Genomic DNA, 21,518 nt, shown 5'->3' with positions numbered 1-21,518 from the left:
AGCATGAATCAACACAATGATGCCATATACATCAGTGATCTAGTCAAGATCTAACCAATCAAGCAATTACAGATCTATAAACTAAATCTATCTTTGGTGAGCCAGACAATTAATTCTAATAATTCTTGCTGGGATGCAGAGGGAAGGGGTTTGATTTACAGAAGAACCAGAAAAACAAGAAAAGAACATATGCCAATGGTCCGTATCTAACTAATCAAAACAATAACAGATTCATACACTATATGTTAGTTTGGAAACTTGATAGACAATTCTGATTATTAATGCTAGATAAAGGTAAGAGCTTTGATTGATTAAAGAACAACAAACAAAAAGAACTAATCCAATTGTTTAAGCAATTTAATTTTTAACTGTAATAACCATAAGTAGAACATACCACTATTATATTTACATCTGATAAACAGATTATTTTTGGCTACCCAGAATAATCAAGATGTGCTCACATTTATATAAAATAACCTGTTGGCCGCCTAACTAATTGGGGTAAATATATATTATATACAGCCTTCTGCCAAACCCATCTTGAGAATAGCTGTTTGGAAATCCAGAACCTCAATTAGCCTATGTCTGTCCTCATTTAAACATCTTTGTCAGAGACCAGGAGTGTAGTTAGTGATTAAAAGAAACTAGAAAAGAAAAAAGATAAATATAGAGAGAAGGGAGAAGAACTAATGGACCACCTTGTTCAACCTAATTAAGACTCATTTAGGACTCACTAGAAGCTGTCGTGTCAATCTATTAAAAGATGATGATGATTAACATCATTCATGACCTGCCATCAAGTTCACCAAAAAAACAAAACAGTATGACAATTCTGTTTTGAACTCTAATTCATTATTAGAACCTCACATTTTCAAAAATTACTTCATGCTCCTGAACATTTGTTCCAACCTAATTATACAATTTACCCACACATCAACTTTTGTCACAAAGACTAACCTAAACCTTGGGTTTAGTAAACCAAGAAATTATAAATTTTAATCTAGTTTCACTTTGTGTAAATTTGCAATGTTACTTTAAACCCTAATTTGCACAGATAAAGAAAAAAACCCTTTAATTGTTACGTTCTTTACTAAACAAAGAAGATGCCTTGCCCTTGCCAACATGCAATGATGGCTGCAATACAAAACATGGAGATAGAGAAAATTGCTAAAGGGAGATGGGGAATTGACAACCAACAGATAGGTGATCAGTGATGAAGGAATAGAAAAGAAGGGAGAGGATAAAAGGAACAAAAAAGGAGGTTACTTTCTCTTTTTAATTTCAAAAGATACTTGCAAATGTGTAAAACAAAAAAATTACCTAATTATTGCCCCCTAGTTTATGGCAGTGTATTACCCAAAGTGCAATTAGTCTGTCAACTTCAGGGGACAGGATGTAATTTTCTGTAATGTGAAGTTCAAATATCACAAAAGGAGCCTTTTTAAGATGAAATGCTCACTTGTTAAAAACATAGATGGTGCAACAAAATCGGCAACCACATACTCATAGTATCCTAACCATATGGGGATAAATACATAGAACTTTTACAGCCATCAAATAGATCTTTTACAGCCATCAAACTGTACTGAGAGATATGTCAACAGAGAATGGTCTAGCCAATAACACAAATACCAGTTCAGCTAATTGTCCAACTAATATCAATCATATTTCCCAATAATACAACTAGAATTCATGTTTAGATACTCACCAAATGGATAAAAGTTATAACAAAAATCTGATGCAATTCAAAGAAGAATTTTTTATGGGATTAGTAAAAACCAAGGAATTATCAAACTTGAACCCAAAACTAAATTTTGTATATCGAATGCAATTACCACAAAGAAACTACCACATTGCCCCATGTTGCATTTGGGGAAACACATGGAAAAATTACCGAAAACACACAAAGAGAACAAGAAGGGGTAAAAAGATGCATGCCACCAATACAAGTCCAAAAAATGATGAAACCAAACTGATAAAAATTCCAGTAAAACAACAGAAGATATAAAAATGCAACTCAACACCGACGTTCTATTCCAAGCATCGTTTGCAAGACCCATCTATGACCTAAATCATGGATTAAAATTTCAGTCTGGTACTGACACTAGCTGGACTGATACAGTACCAACGTCATACGGTGTATTGAGTGTCAGTATAGATCAGTACCGATTGCCAACATTGTGTCAGTATAGATCGGTACCAATTGCTAACACTGTGTCAGTATAGATCAGTGCCAATTGCTAACATTGTGTTGGTATAGATCGGCAGCAATCGGTAACATCTAGAGAATCTGGACCACTATAAGCAAAAAGAGACAAACAGAACAACATACAGGGGAGGAGGCAATCACACTGACGACAACCCAGAGGAGGCAGTGACAGAGTTAGGGAGAAGGCAGTGATGTCAATGGGAGGAGGCAAAGGCGGTAGAGCCACACGTGAGGTAATTCAGGAATCAAGATTAGGAAGTCGGGGACAAGGATGACGAACACCAATAACAGGCAGTAGCTTACCGCCCATTACAGTCAATACCTGGTAAGTGCAACCAGGCAATAAGCCTGGTATCGAATCAGATCCAGCGACGTCACCCAGTTTCACTATTTTACCTGGATCAGCATGCTGGTCAACTATCAAACAGTATATACCAAATTTGTACTGACAGCTAACCGATTTCTAAACCTTCACCTATACAAGGATGAACACAACATGATAAGATTCTTCAGTCCTCAAATGTGTTATCGTGAACATTGTCTAAAGACTCTAAACTCTAAACATCAGTAAACTAGGGGAGAAAATAGCTCAATGTTGAAAATAGGATAATGCAAGCATAGTTAGCATGATCCAACCCAACACTTAAAAACTGATCAAAACAAGATCATAGATTTCCAATAAACAACAGGACATACAGATGTACAACTCAACTCAAAACTTTATTCAGTCCTTAAATACGAGCAATCCTCAAGTTGAACTTAAATTCTGAATACCTAACATCAGTAAACAGGCAAAAAGAACATTAGATTGTTCGAGATGCGACAGTAAAAAAATACAAGGTGTTCATGCATGGATTGCAAGTAGTGGATTCAAACCATAATTTGAACTTGGCCATGCTACACTGAGACCTACTACAAAATGGTCGGAGACTCAGAGTAACCCAGTCCGGCAGGTTGAGTCGTTCTTACCCAATCATCTGGTTCTATTGGATCCCAACTGGGTTCCAAATATATTTGGGCCAAGTTCCAGCCTAATTCCAATCAAGTGTCTTGGTCAACCATAGATAGACGGTCTCAATAAATTTCCAAATCTTCGCAATTGTTTTCTTATTGGTCCCACCAGTTCTCAACTATAGCAACTAGTTTGCACTGCTCCAAGCCAACAGTGCACCTATCGCGACCGATTTTGGTCTTGAATAATTTTCAACTAGCATTAACTGATTTAGTTGTTTCCTTATTCATCTCAGCTAGTTATTAACAATCCCAACAACTTTTGGCTGAACTGGACAAATATCGCACCTGTTGTTACTATCTTTCATGGATCTCAAACAATTTTTGAAAGTTTTCAATGATTTGAAATCATTTAAAAGGGCAACAAAATATTTTGAAGGCCAAATTCAATGCCAAAACCTATAGCTGATCTCAAACCCAATTTAGATCCTAGGAACCTTAATAGAATTGTGCAAGTTGCATGAAACACGTGGAACAAGTCCCCAAGCATCAATAAGCTCTTAGATCTCATACCTCCGCATGTCTTGTACGTGAACGATAGAATCATATCATCGACAAAACAAATATGATTTCACACCACTGACACACAATGTAGGGAACCGAACTCAATTCGTTCATCCATTTCTTATTCTATATTTCAATGTTCTTACATCTTTTTATAGGGCCAAATACAAAAAATGTAGAACTAAGTAAAATTATAATTGCATCAAATCAAATATATGATTAATTCTTTCCTTCAAATAAAATAATAATCTTGACTTGATTTGAAAAATAATCTTCCTCTCTTCATGATGACATTTTTGATTGATAAACTTTGAGATAAAGATAAATCTTCATAATATCCTCAATCAAGATCTGTAATTTTCAATTACAATCACAATCACCTTGATTTCTTCTAATTTTTTCAACGTTTGCTTCCTTCAGAGTAACCTAGGAAACTTATGATTTATGTGAAATAACCCTAAACTAATCAAATTTAAATAATTTATTTAAACAAGTGATAAACTAAATTGGTCTCAATGTGAAAGATAACTACATCACAAAGCGACCAACACTAGTGTAGCTCTATAATATGTGGCAATCATTGTAAGAACATAATTTAAATTATTTCATCCGCATTCCATTCAAGAAGAATAAAGTAAGTAGCAACATAGAAACACAGAGTAAAACAAAAGAAAGATGCATCACAGAAAGTACCTCATAAAACTTCATTAATTTTGCAGCAAGACTGGTTGTTTCTGTCAAACCTGAAGTAATCCTACGCCCAAATAAACTATACAATTCTCCCAAACAATGTGCCACACCTTCACCACAATTTAGAAGAAAAAAAGAACAATAAGAATGCAGAAATATTTTGTCAAAGAAGCATAAATATTGAAATAAATTACAAAGCACTAGGAGGGAGTTGGTCGATTATGCTACTAGGTACAAATAAATCAGTAGTTGGGATCAAATTTTCAAATGTCAGTTCAATACCAGTTTCAACTTGTTGGAGCAATATGACACTCAGATAGATAGAAGATAAGACCATGCGACCCGGTATCACTCAAAAACTAACCAAAAAAGAAATAAGACTGGGAAACCAAACAATGCCATGTGAGGTCCACTACATTGATTGGCCAACAAATAACAATAGGTATATAGCAATTTGACCAGTATTTAAAACCATGCTTGGGATTTTACCATATCGAGGTTTTCGTAAGCTTCAAACAGCTATATACCATGTTAGATATATTAGTGTTGTATAAGAACCCAAGCAGATAGTACTCAGCTCTTAAAAGGCAAAGAGTCTGCCAACATCTTTAGCATAAATCTTTTGAACTCTACTAACTATACTTGTGGGAGAAATCATGGGTCGCCTTACCGATCCATACCGGTGTACCGACCGACCATCAATACAACATGTATCGATTCATACCGATGTACCGACACATGATATGGTAGGATGTACCAACAAACCGATATGTACTGCCTATACCAATCCCCTGTCGAACCGGTATGTACCAAGTAGTATGCCACGATACGATAAACCTTGGGAGAAATTGAGAAAGAGCTTTTTATTTCACATAAACCTTATATGAGTTATCACAAATAACCCCATTACCATTGTTTGCATTCTGACCCAGCGAATGACATCATAAGTTGACTTTTACCCCACGTTGTCAACACCAAGTAACAACAATAGAGTATCTTAAATATTTCATTGTTTTTCTTGATAAATATAAACTTCACAACAAAAACTCCAGTGCAAATGAGACACCTATGTACCCAATGAAACGACACCCACGTGGTGAATCATGAACAATGACAGATACTCCATGCACCCAATCAAACACCCAAAAATTAGAGAAAAATTCGATAATAATGTCATTTTTTCAGCCATAATTAATGGATTGGTGTCGGGTAAGTATTTAACCGAGCCCAAAGAGTGGGAGTGTATTAAGAAGAAATTTGATGAAATCAATATTTGGGTGTCTCAGTGATCAAAAATGGGTATAACAAGCATTTTTATAAGGGCTATGTGATTTCGTTTCTACCTTGTCAATTTATGCACCTGGGTGGGAGTATTAAGAAGAAATTTGATGAAATCAATATTTGGGTGTCTCGGTGATCAAAAATGGGTATAACAAGCATTTTTATAAGGGCTATGTGATTTCATTTCTACCTTGTCAATTTATGCACTGGGTGCCAAATTGGGTGGGTACGCAACTTGTGCCCATGTATTGCCTAGACAGTGATTACATGATGGCTATGACAACTGCATGCCGCTAGGCCAGAATGGGCATCATATATGTGACATGTGCACACCACATCTTAGATCAGCAAGCACTCATCGAGCATTTTTTTCAATAGATCAAAAAAGTATCATGGAGAATGTTTTTCACTATTCCATTGATGTTCTTGGACATCAATGATAAGTAATATTCAAATACAAGGGCACTACCCAGGTTGTGATGCACATTCAATATTCTTTACACTTTACAGCCATGATGTGCAGGATTAACTGATCCTAATCTAGTGGATATCAGTCAAGACTAGACTCAAAAAACCCTTGATTGTTTGAAGATCATTGGAAAAAGCCTTCAACTAATCCTGATCCCACCAGTTCTAAAACCTTAGCCATCTGATTATTTGAAAGTTGGTCAAAACAATTTTGACTAACCACATCAATCCAGTTTAATTTGCACTCAAAAACCTGAAAATGCAACTCTATTATACAAAAGCATTTTTTCCCATCATATTTACCCAAATAAAATGATAGCTCCTATTATGGTTGATTATCCTATAATAAATATATATCATGGATGTTGCTCATGTATTTTTAAATCAGTTTCATATGATGTCATAGACATCTATCAATCTCTTCCATCCTTATGCATATCTATGGATCCAATTTAGTGGTTGTAGGATCATAATTTTTACCATCCCACAATATAGAGACATCTTACTGGAGTCCCTTTATAAGATATCATGTGGCACTTAGTCATCAATGCAAGAACTTTTATCAAAATAAACGGTCATTTTAACTTTGATGAATCCAAAGTATAGCCAGAGTTTGCCATTTTAACCTGCACAAGAGAGCGGCTCACTCCTTTTGCCATCAGCTAGCCATCCTTGGAGACTGCTAACTCTAGAGTATATAGAAATTCCATCACCTTTTGAAATTACTCTCCCCATTGCTAGTGAGGCAAGTCTTCTAACAGGGAGTCGTGCCCCTAGAATAAGCAAAGAGTAGAGTGCATCCTCACACTTCCGTTGCCACTGTTGTATAGATTCCTGCAACCATAACACCTGAAAAGCTTAACACCAACCATGCAATTTCATTCCACCTACTGGCATGGAATAGTCATCCCAACACAACAACAAAATGGTAACTCCAAACAAAAGAAATTTTCAAAATGGATAAACAACATCCTCTGTCAGCAAAAACACGACAAAGAGGATCTTTTCTACTCTTCCAATACTTAATTTTGAGTTTCATCCTAGCGATACTTGCGAAAAACATCCATAAGAAAACAGATAAAAGGCCAGAAATTTTAATGGAAAACAGATACAGTGGTCTAGGACCTGACAAGAACTGCCAATTCAGAATGCAAGTTGCATGCGACATATGATACGCTCAGGAAAGTCATCAACAACATTATCAAGCAATACAGTGAAAAAGAATCTACTGTGGTTACCCAATTCTTAAGTTGGAAATTATCATAACAATTTCTGTGGTCAAATTTCCCACAAAGTTGCCTTTGAGAAAAAGAAATTATCATAAATCCACACAATGGCCTGCATTTGTGAAATCTACAACAGGGCTTCGGAGAGAAACTTCAGAAGAACTAACCATGGGCTCATCTTTGATAGAAGAAAATAGCTCAAAGAGGTGATTGATGCAGAGGGCATCGTAGGGAGTTAAGCATGTCATGTGGAGTATTGTTGGTGATGACAAGTGGTTGCTAAGGTACTTATAGGCATCAAACAACTTGAGCTGGGTGAAAAGGAAGCCATTTAAACAAGATATCTTTGGCAGCCTCACCCCTCACTATGGGAGGAGGGAAAACTTAAAAATGAGAGAGGGAGGAAAAGAGAAGCACAAAAGTTTTTTGTCGAAGGAGAAATGGAACATAGACAAGAGACTTAAATAAACGAGGTTAGTGGAAGTGTTCATTCAATTTTCTTGCAAATACTACACCCTGCCACATAGAATTTGCATGTCTTTCTTTCTTGTCAACAATTCAATACCATATTTAATTGGTGTCTGACATTCACAACAGGAACCTTTTCTGTGGGTCAGGCACAATGTATGTGCTTATACACATGATAAGAAATAAAATAGAAAACTTCATTGTCATATGTGAGTTGAAGATCGCAAGTATAAGAAGCCCAAGAAAGTCCACAATAAAAAAATTTTCCAAGACTGCTAGTATTGTCATATCTAAAACTATAATTCAAGCGACATGTTGAAATATAAAATTATCATCACATGACAGGATAAGCTTTTATTATTTGTTTTCAAATGATTTTTTTTTAACTTAGCTTACTTGACTATAATGAAGTTGTTGTGACCTCAACCATGGAGCAAAACTTTTTGAGTGTTTTGTCTAAGAAAAACTGGCAGAAGTATCACCAAATGTCAGTAACAATTGGCTTGTGGCATTGGGAAATTCATACGTATGTCCAAAGTAAACTGGAAAAAGAACCAACGACCACCAGACGATATGCGTATTGCATTTCGCAAAAACAAACAAGAGGAATCTAGCCTTGGAAGATGTTCAACGAGTGTTTTCTTCTTTTCTTTCTGTTTCAACATCAAGGGAAGTCTTAGTCCAGCCCAATAAATAGCGCACGGTGGTGGATACCCAGACTTCCAACTAACATCCTCCCAGCCTAGATCAAGACTGCCAAACTGGAGTCCTGAGTACGAAAGATGATGCCCTACGGAAACGCTCAAGTGCCCTTGATTAAGGAAACAACACCAAGCCCATGCGAGCCCTAATCTTAAAAACAATTTGGAAATCCCAAGATCTCGCACCACAACCGGCGAAAATCTTCGCCATCACACCGGGAACAAGCGACAGGGAAGGCGGACGGGATATTAGAGAGGCGGAGCAGATCTTACCTTGGGCTCCTCTTCGATGGCAACGACGAGCTCGGAGAGGAGATCGAAGCATAGAATGGCATCGGGGGGTTGCTGAGGAGCGGAGGCGACGATCGAGCCCAGCTGCGCAACGAGAACGCCGAATCGAGAAAGGGGAATGGCGTCGGCCTCGCGCCTCGCCATGGAGAGTATGGAAACCGGAGAGGCTCGCAAGGCTTCTGTGGCGACAGAGCTAGGAATGGATCTTGGAACCGGAGAATGTAGGCGGAGGTCCGAAGAGTCACGTGGTGATCACGTGAACCATTTACGATTTCAAATATTAAATTTAATTGTGTTATATGACACTACAAAGTTTTCAGATATATGTGATTAATCAATAAATCGACGGTCAGTATTTAATCAATCGTTGAGTGAAAATAATTCTTTTACTATGCTTCTGATATTTCCTTTTTTTATGTTTGCGATGACGTGGCGCGAATCTTCACAACCACGTATGCAAAAATGTTATTAATAATATAAATTAATAATATAAAAAACAATATACATTTATGAACAAATTAAATTTTGCATGTTGATTTTGGATATTAACGTAATATTTTAGATATAATAATGTTGATTAAAGTTTTAAATAATACATACACAATGTGCAATTTATCAACTCATAAGACAATTAGAAATGAAGAAATCCATAAATATTTTCCCCATAGAGAGGTAAAAATTAATTCAAGGTTACAATTTTGCAATTGTAGGAATCAGAATGGTTACAGTTCACTAAATTCTTCTGTGGGGAACGGATTATTTCCACCGGAAGCTCTCATGAGCCTCAAATCTTCAAGCTCAGTGAGTGCTTCAAGCTCCCCGCATGGAGGACATGAGAACCCAAGGCCAGCTTTCGGTTCCCGAGCTCATCCACCACGCTCAAGTCCTTGCAGACATCGACCTTGAACACCACATCGCCGGCCGCTTTAGGCCCCAAGTACACCTTCTCGAACCCCAGCAAGTGCTTCCTGGGTGCGTTGTGCACCGCCGGCGGAGACGAGAAGAGGAAGACGGTGTGGCTACCCGCCATGCCTCCCGAGTTCTGCACTCGCAGGTGCACGTCGAATGCTAGGCCGTCGCATGCGTTGCCGGCGAGGTCGACGGAATTGCACCGTTGAGAGTAGCAGGAGTGGCCCTCTTCGAGGGGGATTGAGACCATCTTGGGAGCTTTTACCAGGTGATGGGTGTAATCGGTGTAGCTCAGGCCGTCGCCGAACTCGTAGACAGCGTCGCCGGTGTAGAACCGGTACGTTCGACCGGGGTAGTCCGTGGACGGATCCGGCCTCATGCGCATGTCGGTCATGGGAACCGAGTCTGCAAATGATTGAGGATACCAAGTGACAGGGAGCCTTCCACCTGCAGATGATCGAGGACACCGAGTCACAGACACAAGGAATCAGGATTCAGTCTGGATCAATCCTCTCTGCTAGATTCGACACTGGAACTTACTTGGATTGCAGTGTCCGAAGATGATGTCGGCTATGGCAGCTCCGCCGGCTTCGCCGGGGTACCCCACCCAAAGGATGCTCGAGATGTCATCACTGGTCTTGGCGAACGAGATGTCGAATGGGCCGCCTGACATGATCACGAGGATCACCGGCCCCTTGGCCACCTCCGCCACCTCCGTGATGAGGGACGTTTGCTGGCCGGGGAGGAGCAGATCTACCCGGTCGAAGCTCTCCCTCTCTATCGACTGGTCGGCTCCGACAACCAAGACGGTGGCGTCCGCCGCGGCCGCAGCCGCCTTCGCCGAGTCCAACTGGAGGTCGTTCCCGGCGCAACCCACGTTGGCGCACCCCGGCGCATACACGGTCTTGACGTTGGCTGCTAACCCCTGCAGCGGAGTCGTATACTTGCATGGTGTTCCTGAACACGAGCACGTTAATATGGCCTCATGAATCAAGAAGCAAAGCATTGCCGTTAGTACCTTCATAGTTGCCGATCATGGTGAAGGTGGCGTTAGCATTGGGGCCGATCACGGCCAAGGAACTGATAGACTTGGTGTCGAGGGGCAGAGAGCCCTCGCTGTTCTTGAGGAGGACGATGCCCTGCCTCGCGGCCTCGCGAGCGAGCTCCTGGTTCGCGGCCGTGCACACGTCCTTGGAGCCGAGATCACCGTAAGGGAGCTTCCTAGGATCGCCATCGAAGAAGCCTAGCCGCATCAAGACGGCGAAGTTGTTGGCGATCGCCTTGTCCACGTCTTTTTCCCTCAGCTTGCCTCCCTGAACCGCCGCCAGAGTGTGATCGCTCAAGAAAGTTCCACAGTTGAGATCAAGACCTGCACTCGAGATCAGCAGACCATCTTCGACATGACAAAAGTGGCCTTTGTTGCAGAGGTTCTCCACCGAAGAAGAAGAAGAAGATAGACTACTTTCTTATCCGTGCCAGTACGGTTGGAAGAAAAGGGACAATACCTGCTAAGATGGTAATGGCTGCAGCATCCTCAGGAGTTTTGGTGTAGTGCTGTCTACTGTAGAGTTCATTGACAGAGTCACAGTCGGAGACAATGTAACTGAAAGCATCGAGTTCAGCATTAGATTCTTGGGGAGAAATCATGCATATCTTAACACGAATGTAATATACGAAATCCGAAGCGACGGAAGAAGAAGATACCCATTGAGCTTCCAGTCTCCTCTGACGGTCCCAGCAAGGAGGTCTTTGTCTGCACAAGTGGGGACTCCATTGACTTGGTTGTAAGAGCACATGACACTGGCCACATTCCCATCAATCACGCAGCTCTTGAAAGGAGGTTGGAAGGTGTCATCCAAGTCCTGTTTTGTCACCTACCAAAACAACCAGAATTGCACATGATGAAGGAGATCAGAATTATCACATTGAGCTCGGCAAATCTTTCCCATAATCAGTAATCATCAAGCATGTTCAACTGTGGAAAAAGACTTATATATGATGCATTCCTTAATCTTTGTACAGATATTGGTCGGTTTAAGAACATAAGATGGCAAACTCATGTATATTTCTTTGTGTTTTGCTTTTTGCCAAATGGAATGTTCTAAGAGTAGCATATAACAGCATGCAAGAACAAATATGAACCAAACAGTCAATACATTTGTTGAAGCCTTTCGGATTCTTACAGATATATGAAAATGACAAGTATTTATTTCAAGATTGATGACAATCCACCAAAATATGCTCAACATTTGGAATATGTTAAAGCAATCCATAAAATCTTGTCTCCAATTAATTACCTTAGCATTGAAGGTGTATCTTTCGATGCCTTTCCAGTTATCGACATCATAGGCAGTGTAATGCTTGCAGCAAGCGGCAACTTTGAGCTTGTCTGGATCATCTGCCTCCTGCAAACCCCTCACATATCCAGTGGCATACTTGCTTGCAAGCACAGGATCCTCCCCTGGTGTCTCCTGCCCTCTCCCCCACCTTGGATCTCGAAATATGTTGACGTTTGGGCTCCAATATGTCAGTCCTGCAAGACCCACATTGTGCATTGCTCGGGCTTCGGTCGATACTACCTGTAGCCAAGCACAGGGAGAGCCATTACCAAGACATCGATGCAGAAGCTACTCATGAAGAGATTTGTTTTTGTGAAAGATATATATGTTCCTTCTACCAAAACAAAAGCAAGACTATATTTCAGTCCTTAAGATAAAGATAAAGGAGAGATGGCTAAGACAAGGGTTGGAACATCAGGGACCATGTCGCCACCACCCATATTATTTACTCCAGCCAAAGACAATGACATCTCAACAATGGCGAAGTGGTCACCAAAGACAAACCTCTAATCCATGTAGAAGACGAACACACTACAGTGTTGAGAGACATGTAAAGGTATCATACTTAATGATAGTAGGCAAGCGGATGGAGCAGCAAAGCCAGTCTATCTATGATCTGAATTGTGTGGTCTTCGAATCTATTGTGCTCGCTCATCGCATATCTCTAACAAAGTGATGCAGAGAAATCTAATGATGATGGCGTATGTATGGTAAGAAGCGCAAAAAAAGAAAGGAAACGAGAGGACAATCATGAAGACCAACTTTCCCTCTGTCTCCGCTGTCATTGGTCCACCAAAATAGTATATGGCAGTTTTCTTTTCAGAAGAAGAAATCATAAAGCTGAATTAGAAGAAACAGATGATGTGAACTCAGATTCAAATTAATCCAAGTTCTACTTCCTCTTCCAGATGTTACTCGAGATCGGGCAATCACTGACATCAATGCACACGCTTTGAGTCCCTCGTCAAGCATATGGAAGCATCAGTGAGTCATTTCAACAAGTAATCTTTAGAACCCACAGAAAATTTTTCTTTTCAGAAGAAGAAATGGTAAAGCTGCATTAGAAGAAACAGATGATGTGAACTAATCCAAGTTCTACTTCCTCTTCGTGATGTTACTTGAGAGTAGGTAATCGACTCATGAGGTAAGCACTTACATCAATGCACACGTTTTTAGGTCCCTCGTCAAGCAGATGGAAGCATCAGTGACACATTTCAACAAGTAATATTTAGAACCCACAGAAACATTGGGTCAAGATCTCACCTTTCCGATGGCTTTGAACAGGGTGGCGTTGAAGGAGGCCGCTGTGAGAATGACCTGAGGGAAGCTGGTCGCCCCAGGGACGAGGGTGGAGAAGCGCGTCCCAGGGCCGACGTAGGAGACGCCGTGCAAGGCCTCCGACCACCACTCGTAGCTCGGGATCCCAAGCCGAGGCACCGCCGTGGCCTTGTTCACCAAGAACCCAACTTTTTCCTGCAATGTGAGTCGCTTCACCAAGTCCTTCACCCGCTGCTTCGTTCCCCACGACACGTTGCAGAACCCGAGGCCCGCCAAGCTCCGGTTCGACGCTACGTCGCACGCAAAGATCGGACCTTGGCCGGAAACGCCATCGCAGCACAGGAAGCAGACGAAGCAGAGCGCCAGCAACAGATCAGAAAGATGGGATTTTGATGCTTCTCCCATCGATCCCGCGGCCTCAACGGCCGTCCTCCTCCCCACCCTTACTGGGTCCGGTGTCGGCGCAGGAGCGGTGGCGGTGTTTCGTTTGGTTGCGACCCGTGACCAAGGGGGGAGCTCGACAGGAGGAGATGGCCTACGAGCGCGTGAGTACTTACTTCGGAGGGCAATTTATTCTCGGGGAACGGTGGTGGCAGGCTTCACTGTTTAGCATCAGACTACTGCTACATTACTACCATTGTCGGGGGGTTAATTGGCAGCGCCCAGTCTCCCAGCTCGCGATTAGGCAAGAAACGTTCAACTGTTTCTCCCTTTCAGCTACTGGTAGATCCACCAGCTTCGGTAGATCGACTAAGAACCTTACAGGCACACGTAATTTGGGTTGACCAATTTGGACCGTGAGTTGTTGACCACATAACAGTTGAACTACTGCAGCATTTTTCCGTTCTACAAGCAATCAACATGACGCAGTAAAAGCATACGGGTTGGATGATGTGAGCGAGTCGACGATGTGCGCCCATCAAAGAATAAGAGTGTGTGGTGATGTGATGATGTGACCGTCCACCATCATGGATGGCATCCATTACGTGTACGCTCGTTCATTCATGATCTGCGTCCGCCCTGCTTTGAGATTCCCGCACGTGATATGGATGATGCCATTCGTGTAAGTTATTTTGATTATTAGAATATGATGCCAATAAATTAGATAATTAATGATGAATAAAACATTCTTCCAGCATATTAAACTGTGAATACGACACGACTACGTAGACTCGGCATCTGTGTCGCACATTCTCCGATGAATGCATTGTGCCGATAGGTATAATACGTTATATTCTCTATAGGAAAGCCAAAAAGTTCACGAGATTCCCGCAACTCTTTCGAACTAAAATAGTACGGGGTGAAATAAAATAATTAGCTTAAGGATATGTTGAGTTGAGTTGGTTTTTGTGTTGGATGGAGAGAATATAATTGAAATTTAAAAATATATGTATAAACGTCAATGACTAAAGAATATATCAAAAAAAATTGATGAAGATTGGGTGGAGAAAATATATTTTAAGCCAAAAGAGAAACACAAATATTAATAACTAAAGAATATATTACAAATTAGCATAAAATCATTATTTTTTATTTATATTTACTAAAAAAATGAGATTTTCACTATGTATAATTAATTATAAGATCATTAAGTTAACATTAACTCAAGAATAAATATCTTTGTACACTCTTTTTATATAAATTTTAAATATTTTTTTGTACTTTTTCTCTTACGCTTGTATGGATCCATCGGATAAAAATCTTGATAAAATATTTTTTCTCGTCTTGTTTTTCCTCTGACCAAAATTGGATCCCTAATTCAAATCTAAATAATTCATATCTAACTAATATTTTTAAATATTTATGATTAATATAGATTGTTCGATCTGAATATTAATTGAGAGTCGATCGATGTCTTATTCTACGCTTCTCTCTAATTAGTGTAATAAAATATTGAATCCCTTTTAATCCTTTAAGATTTGGAATATGTAAAACTATGTCGGTGATGCACCCAATAAAATTATTTAATACTTCAATTAGTTTTAATTATGATGTACCGATCAAATGCAAAGTCCTTCAGAGCCAAAAAATACTGGAGTTCTCAAATGAATATTTTATATCATGAATTTAGGATCGTTATACTCAAATGTGTGCATTGATATCGGAAATAATTATGCACTTCTCATAATTATGATGGAATGGTGTCATGTTGAACTCCAGCATGTACAACATCCACGGTATAGTTTGTAAAATTTGATGGACGATTTTATATCAATCATACGATCTCAAAATGTCTAATATATTTTATTGAACTATTATTGATGATATGATACTAAGGTGCTAACTATACGACGCAAAGATATTGATTATGTAGCATTAGATGTCGATCATATAATATCAATATATCGATCATATTGTGTATCGATTACGTGACATCAAATTATTAATCGCTTAATACAGATCAATTACGTATAAGATAGATCGGCCTCAAAAGAGATCGATCACATCATTTTTCTATCACCTACCAACCAGATCAATTACGTATATATATATATATATATATATATATATATATATATATATATATATATATATATATATATATATATATATATATATATATATGTCTGATATGATATGGATGTGACACGGATACGTGACATGTACATGAAACATGGATAGGTCCATCATGCCAAACTCTATGGCTGATATGATACGTATGTGAGACGGACACGTGACATGAACATGAAACATGGATGTGTCCATGAGGCACCCACGATGACAAATCCATTTCAAAGAGTAGTAAGAAATGGTGGGGACCTCACATCCATAACATACGAGTATTTGACGTCGATAAATGTAGATATTATATTAGATTGACAGGCATACACCATCATCAAACCTGTAAGTAGAGTACATGATGACACTCTGTAATGATCATGTTTTATGTTGGCCTTTCTTATCAGATGAAAGGTTTCTTTCAACCATCATCATCCAAAACATATTGATATCTTGTCAACTTCAAATCATCAGAGTGGCCCCACTCACCAACCAGTAATAATCTCACAGTTAAAGCCCTTCGGTATGCATGGCCCACTGTATCTCTGGGCCCCACATGGGTGACACAGTGGGGCTGCAAATTATTCCGTGGCATTTTACTGTTTGAGAGAAGGTTTAACAGACATAATTAAGGATTTCATCTTCATATAATTTACCATTAACCAAAGGTTCCTCAGATCCGGTCGTCAAATTGGATGATCATTCGGAACTTATTTAATTATATATGTGATATTATAGTCGAATAATGATAATATTTTATCATTAGCATATTTATGTTACGAGAAAGATCGATGAGAATCAAGATGAAGTAATTAATTTTAGATACCTTCGCAAAGTAAATGATATTTATTGTCTCTCTGGATTTAAGTTTAACATATATAAACTCATAAATCATATATGTCTTTTCTAATTTTGCTCTATCAGTTGATGATCATTCGAACAATAACTAAATTTCTAAGTCACATTACACTGTTTAAAGGAGTATTTTATTCTTTTCGAAACCTAATATTCCCTATTAAGTACACATAAATCAATTTAATATAAGTTATAATAAGGTTGGGAAGGTTAAATATTGTGAAAACTCCTAAAAGTGAGTCGAACAAGAAATAGAAAGCCAACTTTGTCGAAGAGGGTAGGAAGTGGAAGTCACTTGAGCCATTCGATACTACCTCCTCTCAAGCTTCCAAAGAGGGATGCATTATTGAGTTGGTACGGCAGCTTTTTCTAGCTGGAATTGAAGAGAGAGAATTATACTGGACAATAACTCATCTATAATTTTCTTTAAATCACATAATTGAAAATAGTTTTCGTTCTTTCTCAATATCAAGAGAAAACAGATATTATGTGATGAATACGAGAATTGAGTTCATGATCTTACGATAAATTATCAAGTCAGTAATCCTTTTAAGGAATCTCCGAGTGTCTTAATTATTCGACTAGTAATCCTCGAGTACGATGAATACGAGATTTGAGTTTATGATTTTACGATAAATTATCAAACTAGTAATCCTTGAGTACGATGAATACGAGATTTGAGTTGATGATTTTACGATAAATTATCAAACTAGTAATTCTCGAGTACGATGACTACGAGATTTGAGTTGATGATTTTACGATAAATTATCAAACTAGTAATCCTTTGAAGGAACCTCGAGTGTCTTAATCGTTCGACTAGTAGACATCAACAAATTCATCGAAGGCTTGTTGAGCATTATCGATCACCGAATCACGCATGTTGTTGGAGCGAATTAAGTACGTGGGCATCATGATTTGTATCTTTACACCCATGGTCTCCATCTACACTTCAACTCTTGGAATCTCATCAGATATGGAGTTTGATCTTGCAATCATGCACCAAGGGGACAAAATGAAGGTTCTGCCAAGGACATGTGCAGCTCTACCATGCATGAAGTTGGGATTCAGAAACACTAAATTCTGGTCCAATCATTCACTTGCCGGCAAGAAGATTGCTGGCAAGCATTAAGGACTTTTTGTTTGGGACCACCCAGCCTGCCAATGAGAGGATTATTTCGTAAGCTTTATTCATATTTATTGCTAAAAATCGATTGCAAATATCAAATGTAAGGATCACAGATAGTTCTTTTCTTTTTTTTTTTTTCTTTGCGAGTATTTAGATCTATCCGACTCGCTTAATCTTTCTCTATCGCACTGCTATGCTAACTTCCGATTCGATCACATAGTTTTTTCTATCAATGATTAAAGTATTTATTAGCTAAGCTAGTTAATATTTTTTAAACATTATGTTACGACATAATAATGTTATATCCGATTTTGGATAGAGGAGAAGAGAAGATAGATAAGGAAAGTAGGAAAGAGAGAGAGAGAGAGAGAGCAAATGAGGCGATAGGAAGAAAGATAAGAAGAGCAATAGGAAGGAACAAATGATGGAAGAAGATACAATGCAAAATGACAATGCCATATTTGTAGTCTTCCTTTGCGAAACAAGCAATCGAATAGCCTATCATCCCCTCCAAATGACTCCGTGGCCCAACTCGCAGGCAATCGCCGATAGATTCTGATCCATGGAAAGCCTAAAGCTCGCATGCCACGAAGCGTCTCTCCGATGGTTTCACGAAGCATAAGTGGGAAGGCAAGACATTTCTGCCTTCGAAGCGTGCATTGCTTCCACGAGTGCAGATCGGAGAGGCATGGCATCTTCGAGGCGCTGGCGATAAAGATTAAAGAGAGGACAGGGACGTGCATGGCAAAAGGATGCAGCAAGGTGTGGCTTTGTGACCACCGAGGTTTTTATTCCCCGTCCCTCCCTTGCATCGGGGCAGGAGAGAGTGTCCGGGTTCAATGAATGCAATCTATGTATGTGCTCCAACTTTGGATTCTCCCGGGGATAACTGGATAACCATGCAAGTGCTTGAATAAAGGAGGCTTAGCACCATTATATAACCCTGGGAGAAGCTAGCTGGTTTGTACGCTCAAGGAAGACTCAGTTCAGAGACGAGCGTCGGATGTCCTCTGGGGTTCCTTCAAAGCACTTCGGTAGGGCCATTTCCAGCCTCGGATGTCATCGGCCCTCACTGAAGTGTTTGGGGGAACTCCGGCTGGCATTCCACGGCCGCCGCATTGTTCATTCACACCATCGTGTCTTCAGCTACCATGCACAGACACACACACACTCTCTCTCTCTCACTCTCTCTCTAACATTGCATGCAGAGGAATGGAAGCAAGAGTTGGATGTCATCTGGAGTTCCTTCAAACCACTTCAGTAGGGTCATGTTTCGCCTCGGATATGCATCAGCCCTAACTGAAGTGTTTGGGGGAACTCTGGATGGCATTCCACCGCACCCAGAAGGACTCATATGTGACAGACAGGCATCCTTGCTTGCCAAATTGTTCAGATCATTCCATCTTTAGATAGACACTAAATCGTTTGCTGCACAGTGCAAAAAGGTTGGAACCATATGATCATTCTCTTCCTAAAAGGTGGATTGTGTCATCCAAAATTGCCTTTAGGTGTGTCGACTAAAATATTCCTCATAGCCATTCGGATGTGGGCGACGCTTTGTAAAGCATACAAGTTGGAGTGCTCCCCCCCAAAGAACTACTTTCAAGTATTTATTTCTGATCACTTGGCTCACATGATCTTTGGATCAAAGTCTGCATACCACAAGTGAGATTTGGGTTCAACAAAATCTCAAGTGTTTGAGAGAATTCTAGGAGACATGCAGCCGACACAACAGTTGGGAGGGGCTGGGCCAGTCGAAAAGGCCATGGCTCGGCCATGGCCTAAGATTGCCACTGCACTCCAGAAATGAGTCGCTGGACTTCCAGCCGAGTCTCAAGTGTCATATAGGTTTCTTGGTCATGTTGTCTTTGTAGATTCTGTAAATGAAGACTGGGTGAAGATCTTTCAGAGTCATAACCCAGACAGTGATCTGCGTCTTTAATTCCAGGTTACAACCCAATCCAAGTTTCACGTGAAGACTCCAAAGCTTCGTCTTCCAATTCCCATCTTGAAGAACGCATCAGGATGTCGTTCTTCATCCTTGAGTGCACCGATGTGTGAGTCGAGCATGTATGCATCATGGCATGGTCTCGAGAACTCTTTTTTTTCCTTCCTCTACAGGAAATAAATGGGTTGGGTAAAGGCCAAGAACAAACATCAAGTTCTGGATGCAGATCCTTCGACGAGCCAACCACAACAACTCGATCGTACCCGCCGCAGAAAGATCGGCCAGCCTTTCAGAGCTATAGTATTCTTGTGATCCACGTACAGAAGCGAAATGATAAAGCAAGAAATCTCAGTTCTAATGGAATCATGCAGAGGAGGAGGAGGAGGAGGAGGAGGAGGAGAGTACTCCAAACTGAAGCTGATCCAGACCTCCTCGCCATCTCATAAACTTGCCGAGGCTCGCAGACCTCAGCAGGATGGTCCACGACATGATAAAAGCAAGAAACATCAGACTGGAGACAATGGACTGCTGCTAATCCAGGCCTGGCAGTCTCTCCTAGATCGGACGAAGCATTCCCTATGGGATCACAGCAGGGACGAGGACCACCGGATCTTGGGGTGGTCCATGAAGAGAGATCTCGTAGCAGTGTCTCGTGCAGGAGGGGGAACTCCACCGTCGCGGTTGGACGGGGGTGGGGTTAAAACACATTCTGACACACCTTCAGCTTCGTTCTTGTGAGGCTGCTCCTTATTAGTTAGTAGGGTTTGGGAGCTTTCGGTAGAGATCTTCCTGTTGTATTGGCTCCTATAGCTGACAGACTTCCACTTTATGTTTCAGATAGGACGCAGTCTGAGCATTGCTTGCTTTAAGGGAATGCATGGCAGCGGACTGCACTTTCTTTTACTTTTTTTTTTTTTTTTTTGAACTTTATTTAATGTCAATATTTTCTATCAATAATTATGCTATTTTTTGAATGATATACTCTTTTTTTTTAATAGCAAGTAATGTGTTAAATGGTTTTTATTAATAAATATAAGGCGTATTAATGTTCTCAGGAATAATTTGCAGAGTTTTGAAATTAAATCTCATTTTTCTTGTAGAAAAATTTGTTATGCATATTTATCTTAGAAAAATATGATAATATGAAGCCGAATTCTTAAAAGAACTTTAAACCAATCAACTATAAGCCATTTATGACTGGTTTATAGGTTAAGATGTTGTGGATAAACTCATTCTTATTAGGCCCATTACATTATATTAAATATTTATGTTAATAACGAATATACCTTATGATTTTTTTAATGAATAATTAGTAAAATATTCAAATTATAGTATCATTTTTATTTACTTTGAATGCGTCACAAGAATAGGAAAAATACCTTAAGACTATCAATAAAAGATGAAATTGTAATCACCAACTCCTTTATGTAAGATGTGCATATTGGTTCACTGTTCACAATAAAACTTCAAAACTAGGGAAATTTTCCCATGGATTGACTAAAATCCAACTTGGACGAACTAAACAGCCATCATCAGACCCATGTTCTGTGATGGATTTCAAAGAAATCAAGAACATAATTGGTGAGTAATGATTATAAAAACTTGTATGAGCTCGTAAAAGAAAAATCATCACTTCATTCATGTCCCACTGTTATTTGCAAAGAGATTAAAGAAAACTAATCTCTGCATCTTTGATGCAAGCAATCCGTGTGGTG

The 21,518-nt window shown here is 39.7% G+C and overlaps 2 protein-coding genes across 8 annotated transcripts in view; both read right to left on the bottom strand.

Moving 5' to 3' along the window:
• The window catches only part of LOC135640441 (protein SWEETIE-like), a 75,263-nt gene extending 66,222 nt beyond the window's left edge, over window positions 1-9,041 (bottom strand). For all 7 annotated transcript variants that reach the window (XM_065154872.1, XM_065154873.1, XM_065154874.1 and 4 more), the window contains exons 1-3: window positions 8,832-9,041; window positions 6,790-6,997; window positions 4,418-4,524 (exon numbers count right to left, since the gene is read on the bottom strand). In XM_065154872.1, the coding sequence (XP_065010944.1) occupies window positions 4,418-4,524; window positions 6,790-6,997; window positions 8,832-8,993 (477 nt within the window). In that variant the 5' untranslated portion in view covers window positions 8,994-9,041. The remainder of the gene's footprint in view (window positions 1-4,417; window positions 4,525-6,789; window positions 6,998-8,831) is intronic.
• Window positions 9,042-9,487: 446 nt separating this feature from the next.
• Window positions 9,488-14,076, bottom strand: LOC135641873 (beta-xylosidase/alpha-L-arabinofuranosidase 2-like). The gene is made up of 7 exons (XM_065157656.1): window positions 13,361-14,076; window positions 12,056-12,337; window positions 11,463-11,632; window positions 11,264-11,361; window positions 10,777-11,127; window positions 10,299-10,715; window positions 9,488-10,205 (listed from the first exon to the last, which is right to left on the bottom strand). Exons 1-7 carry the CDS (start codon window positions 13,778-13,780, stop codon window positions 9,634-9,636), a joined length of 2,310 nt encoding a protein of 769 aa, XP_065013728.1. The 5' UTR covers window positions 13,781-14,076; the 3' UTR covers window positions 9,488-9,633.
• Between the last annotated feature and the right edge of the window lie 7,442 nt (window positions 14,077-21,518).

This window comes from Musa acuminata, chromosome BXJ3-6 (genome assembly GCF_036884655.1).
Source record: "Musa acuminata AAA Group cultivar baxijiao chromosome BXJ3-6, Cavendish_Baxijiao_AAA, whole genome shotgun sequence".
Lineage (NCBI taxonomy): Eukaryota > Viridiplantae > Streptophyta > Magnoliopsida > Zingiberales > Musaceae > Musa > Musa acuminata.
Note: the sequence above shows the minus strand (reverse complement) of the source record. Positions and strands in the feature narration are given on the sequence as shown.

What these genes read in the sequence shown, in the direction of transcription:
- LOC135641873 (XM_065157656.1), bottom strand. Translation starts at nt 13,780, where the DNA reads ATGGGAGAAGCATCAAAATCCCATCTTTCTGATCTGTTGCTGGCGCTC. An exon ending in GATACACCTTCAATGCTAAG is followed by an intron (nt 11,633 to 12,055) that starts GTAATTAATTGG and finishes TTGTTTTGGTAG; the next exon opens with GTGACAAAACAGGACTTGGA. An exon ending in GGAGACTGGAAGCTCAATGG is followed by an intron (nt 11,362 to 11,462) that starts GTATCTTCTTCT and finishes CGATGCTTTCAG; the next exon opens with TTACATTGTCTCCGACTGTG.